The 6,141-nt window shown below is 35.6% G+C and overlaps 1 protein-coding gene across 1 annotated transcript; it reads right to left on the reverse strand.

The window, feature by feature from the left end:
- Nucleotides 1-432: 432 nt before the first annotated feature.
- LOC110635403 (autophagy-related protein 11) lies at nucleotides 433-5,231 on the reverse strand. The gene is given in 6 exon segments (XM_021784714.2): nucleotides 433-1,434; nucleotides 1,436-1,532; nucleotides 1,534-1,860; nucleotides 1,862-2,323; nucleotides 3,681-3,760; nucleotides 3,762-5,231. Coding segments are annotated over 6 exon segments (2,430 nt in total). The 5' UTR covers nucleotides 4,614-5,231; the 3' UTR covers nucleotides 433-822.
- Between the last annotated feature and the right edge of the window lie 910 nt (nucleotides 5,232-6,141).

A 6,141-nucleotide genomic window follows, 5' to 3' on the forward strand; every position in this document is an offset into this window, starting at 1 on the left:
CTTGTAATTCTTCTCAATTTCTTCTTCAAATTGCTGCCTCAAGCTTGCTCTAGTAGTAAAGATTAATTTTAGTGAAGATAGAAAGGGATTTTATGATGGTTTTGGGTGGAAATCAAGCTTGAAAGAAGTATTTCAATGGAGGATTTGAAGAGATGATCTCAACTGGCTAAAAATGAGGGAGGAAAACAACAAATTTTTATTCAATTTTATCATCTTTTAAATGTTTTAATGTGTGCTTGTTGAGTTCTAATTGGCTAACCACTTTTTATTGCATCATCATGATGTAATAATTGAGTTTTTAATTTCATTTTATTTTATCTTTCTTTCTTTTCTCTTTTACATATTTTTAATAAATTTTTCTTCAATATTTATTCACATTTTATGTTATATAATGTATTTACTTAGTTGGACAAATTGATCAAAAATTGTCTCTGAAAATGAAATGACCAAAATGCCATTCGTTTTGTTTAACAGACTAAAATTATCTGTACCGATTAATAAAATTTTCTAAGCATTTTCTTGGCATTCTAATGCCATCTAAACCTCAACGACTTTTCTCTGGAGTCCCAAAAATTATTTCACAGGGTTTCCCTATGGGTATAAGGTCGACGACTACCTTTACCGTCGCTTCCCGTTAGGTCACCCATCGTTGGGGCACCGGCTCATTTAACTTCATTGTATTTTATTTTTAAAATTTCTCCTTAATTTTTCTTACCATTATTTCAATTATTTATGACTTTTTACTCTAGTCTAAATATAGTTCCAGACATTATGACTGTCGGACAGACATTAGTCACCGAAATAGTAGAATGCACGGACTAACTAAAGCGAGGGTGTTACAAGTAAGACATTTAGAGCTCGCATCCACTCAGCTGTGGAACTGTCTGCCAATGACATGCCCAGTTGTCCCACCATTTTATCTTTCCCATCTTTATCACTAACTTGCAGTTCTTCATGATGTGGATCCATCATCAGTGAATCCAACTGAGTACTTAGGAAACCAGAAGAATCCATCATATTTTCATCACCCCCGTCTCGACCTTTACTTGATTGCCTTGTGAAAAGTCCTAGTTTTGCATCCAAAGAACTAGAAATACAAGAAACCTCATCCATGGGCTCTGAAGTTGATACAAAAGGCACATGGGCTTGTCCATCACCATGGATTTGTGAATTGCTGCCCCCAACTCTTGCAGCTGGGAGGTCAAAATCAGATGCAACATTACTTCTTGAAAGTTTTTGCCCCTGCAGAAAATGATCAGACAATCTCTGCTCTAATTCTTGGATGCGCTTCTCATATGACAAACACTGAAGTTGCTTTGCGTTTAGCATAGAATGGAGATGCTTCCCATACTCATATTTCAAATGCAAGGCTTCAGCTGTCTTCTCTGCAGCATTCTTCAACAAACTATCCACTTTGCTATCATCCAATGACTCATGCGATTTCAAGGCTAAGAGAACATATGAGTGCTTTTGCAGAAGCAAGTTCAGCTTTCAGTTTTGCATTCTCAACTTCCATCTTGCTAGTTCCAGCACTCTACCAAATCACAACCTTCAAGGCTCTCAGAAAAGTCTTTGTCAAGAGTGTCTGCAACAATCTCTTCCGTCTTAGCTGCATGAGAACTGTCATTAGACATGCAAAATGAGCCTTTCAAGCTTGCATGCTTCTTACTCTTTAGAGGTAGTCCCACCAAATAATCAGGCGCATGATGGCCCAGGTCTGAGATATCAATATTAAGCAAATTTGTGTCAAAAGGAGCTATATTGACATCGCACTGACTTGGAATATCATACAAGCCCATTGAATCTAATATATCCCGCGGTAGATATGAACTATGTGCTTTTCGAAACTCTTCCCGTCTATTCAACCTCCCTCTTGGTGGCAAGCCTTTCAGCCAACCGTCCAGCCATGCCCATGTAAAGTTTCATGGAGGCCTTTCTTCTTACCACTTCTGCAAGGCAGGCTCTATATGCAGGACCAATCCCATGAAGCAGCCTCAGGTCAATAAATAGATCACCTTGGCACACCATATCTTCTCTAAAAACTGGAAATTTTAATTTAGTATATTTAATAATATAAGTAATACATGTTATTTCTTGCATGTAATTGTGCAGAAAAATGTTTATCTCGTTCTTCTTATCGTTGCAAAACTCAAGAAGCTTGGCAATTGAGCGACCACAAGCTGCCATGTTAGGCAAATGATTCTTATCATGGACATCATATATGGGACCCAGGGTTGAAACTGCATCATGAGGGCGAAGTGAGGAGGACAATTGGTAGGACAGACAATCACCCACAAGTTTCTTTACTGTATGTACATCTTTGCTGCATGAATACAATGACACAATCATTAGTCAACAGAATTTACAGTATTTTCCTACAACACAACTATGACAGCACATAAAAGCAACAAACACAAGTAGAGTAATTGATTAATGGCACTAATGATGTTTCATAGTCTTCTGCAATTTGGAAAGGGCAAACCTGAAGGCTTTGTAGCACTGCATGCTTCAAAACCACCTTCAAACGATTTAATGATTTATGATGTTCATTTTATTTCTCTCAATATATAATCAAATATAATAAAGAACATCAGAAAATCAAAACTCCCCATAATAAATGAAGCCCAGAAAGAATGAAGTTCCAGTCCTGCATTCAAGAAATTCTATGCACAAAGTTAAGAAGGAATGATAGGTGCAAAATCATCTAGTGTAATAATAAATAACAAAATCTAAAGAAATAATGACCTTAGAGTAGAGAATGAATGCATCTTATTATATGGAAAAGATTCTAATGTAAATGACTTCTACAAGTTGATGAGGGAATTAGAACTTAGGAAGACAGGAAAGCTTTCTATGCTTTATAAACAAAAAGACCAACAGCCATATACTTGATGATTCAATCAAGCTACAGTAATCACCTAGAATGGTTAAATTTTAAAATAAATACAAAATAAAAAAGCTACAAGTTCTTACCAGATGCGATGAAAAATCAGTGGCAATTTGAAACCTTAATGTCAATTCAGTAACATCCAGCTCTATATATCCAACTTAAATGTGCAAAATGGGCATTAGAGCCAAGAAGAACTGGAACAAAAGTTCCCAAATCTATTTTCCTCGCCAAGCAAAACTCCCCTACTCCTTCCTTTTCCCCTTTTTGAACTTCAGTGCAAAAACTTATTGTAGGCTACACCTAACTAAATTTCACCATCGTAACATCTATCTATAAAATAAAGTAAAACTCACCAATGTCACAACAATTGGTGTTTCACCTGTGCATATATAAGAATAATTGACACTTTTTTCCAATGGCAGGTGATGAGCATCAAAGATTCTAAAAACTCAACAGCTATGAGAAAGTAAGAGAAGTCAGAACCAGTGTACACAGTTATGTTTATCACTTGAAAACACCTAGACCAATGCTAAGATAAGATTAGCATAATGGTAAACAAACTTCTACATAGAAATTACAAGAAAAAAGGCTCAAAACCAATTCTCAGCAGTCAGCAATACAGTAATGCGAAGCATTACAGTATTTCTAAAGGATCAGCTTATTGCATCAATCAAGATAAATCAAGCAAATACGGAAAGCATCACAAACTTAACAAAGGTAAAACAAAATAAAACCACTAATATAAAATCACGGAAGTTAGTTCAAATGACTAAGATTGAAGTCTGCCAACCTTAAAGATTGAATTATGCTCTTCTGTTCATTGATGAATTGCCGATGCTTCTTGATGGTTAGCTCTAAATTCCTAATAGGGCATGGAAGTCCTGCGAGCAAATAACTCCTTGACCTTGCACTTTACTTCACCAAACTTCTGCTTAAACTCCAAAACCTTCTTCTCAAACTGCCTATGGGAGTTGCTACAATTCTCAACAGCTTTTCTCAGGTTCTCTTCCTTCACAAAATCCACTAAACACTTTTGTGTAGTGGTCTGTAAAGCTGGATGAAGCTTGGTAGACCTCAGTTTTTCTAAATCCCTCCTGTAATTCATTAGGAGTTCAGAATGCATCCTGTGCTGCTGCCTATAGCGCTTCATGAATTCTGAGTAATTCTGACTAATCATCCTATAGTTTTGATCCAAATTACCACTAGCAACCTCAACTGCTCTCTCCTGTACCTTTTGCTCCCTCAATAGCCTCTCACAATGCTCATACATCAAATGAGTTCTACTATATATTGCATGACCCCTATGGTAATGGGACCGAAATCGCCACTCATAAGAAGGCAAAGCCTTCAATGCGGGGTCCAATGCATCATCTAAGGGGTGGGGGTCGTGTGGACATGCTGGTGACGGATGATCTGCAACTTCAAGAATATCAACTTGCTCAGGTGGAGGGGGCTGGGAATTTTCTTGGAGCCTAGCTCTATTGAATATAAACACAGGTCAATCACTGGACGGAAGCTTATAAGCAGAAAGTGGATGCTGGGATTCGAGTTTCATATCCAAACACAAATTGAAATTAATCCCAGAGACTGATTCAATAAACCGCATAACCCCCTCCACAGGAGTTGTTTCATCACAATCAAGCGCAAAGGAGTTACCATTTTTTGCTATATGGACCAGAAGCTTACCCTCATGAACCGAACTTTCTGTGATGCTTGAACTCATCTTATCCTTGGAAGCAGAATTGCCCACCACAAAATACAAGAGAATGAAAAATTCACCAACTCTACGGCAAAATGTTTAGCTAAAACCCCAAACAAGGCCAATCGAACCCAAAAATATGGTCGAAACAATTCAATTAAATGTGTTAAAACCAAACGGGAGGATTACCCCTTTTTAGAGCTTTAAACCTTGATTTTTCACGACCCCGCTACAGAAATTTGCCAAAACAGCCAATATTCCGAAAACCCACCAAGAATTGAATCGACAGAGCACTAGTTGCTTTCGACTCACCATGAGAATCTGCAAAATCATAAGCAAACCTTCCAGAGATATCTGCAAAAACAGCCTATCCGAAGCACACCCTCAGGAGATTTTATCCAAAAAGCTATGAGCTAATATACCCAAATCCTCCAAAATACCCCCAATTTAGCAAAAATAACCTCAACTGTGCTCCTGCGATGCTCAGAACAAAACCTAGAGCAAAGAACAGGTCCATCATAAGCTTTGGTATCAATATCCGCCTCTACTCTTTCTCTAGCCACTAATTTTGGGTATGTGGATGTTCCAAACTCATTAGAAGTGTAAGTTTTTATTGGAAATTTTTTGTTTCTGTTTAAATGTTGGGTTTAGTTTTTTTATTCTTTTATAATATTTAGAATCCTTTTCTTTATTCATTGGTGAGTGATTTTATTTTATATATCTAGATTATTTCGTTAATTTTGTTAATTACGTAACAAATATTGAACCCTTTAGTTATGGAAAAAAAATTTTTAAATGGTGTAAGTAAAATTTAAAATAATTTTTATATATTTAAATTAGTAATAAGGATATTTTAATAATTTTTATATTTATTATATCATATCATACTATCTAATTAAACGAGAAAAGATTATTAAATTATTCTATACTATATTATAATTTTAAATATATTAATAATAAAAATCATATAATATAATACAATATAACATAATACATTAATAAATTATACTACACTTAATCTAATCACAGCGTAAAGCAATAGAAAATAATTACGTCAAGAGATATGAAATCTAATAGGGGAATTTAGGCTCTTGACATAAGGTTTTCTCCTTGAAATCCCGTAATTTTTTTAATGTTGTTATTGTAATATGGGATTTGTTATTTTCTTTAAAATTATTCTTTTATATTAACAGATAACAGAAAAAAGCACAAATAACCTTCCGCAAGAATCAACCACCTAAATGTAACAGAAGAGCTCTCTCTCTCTCTCAATATGTGATAAAATAACATTTGGGAGAGGAGATGAGCAAGTTGCTTTTTCTAATTGTTTACAGGAGTTCAATGCTCAAAAGTTCAGGACTCTCTTGTTAGATTGGTCGGCCCTTGAACGGGACTCAAATCGGCTGGGTTAAATTCAGTATCGGCTTTAGTCAATGGTTAAAGACTTTCAACTGTCCTGAACTGCATTAAAGAATTTTTTGTTCAACTGTTGATTGTAGGTTATTTAGCATCCTAAACTAATGTGTTTGGTGGACTCATTAAAATTGTAGTT

Source organism: Hevea brasiliensis, chromosome 17 (assembly GCF_030052815.1).
Source record: "Hevea brasiliensis isolate MT/VB/25A 57/8 chromosome 17, ASM3005281v1, whole genome shotgun sequence".
Taxonomy (NCBI): Eukaryota; Viridiplantae; Streptophyta; class Magnoliopsida; order Malpighiales; family Euphorbiaceae; genus Hevea; species Hevea brasiliensis.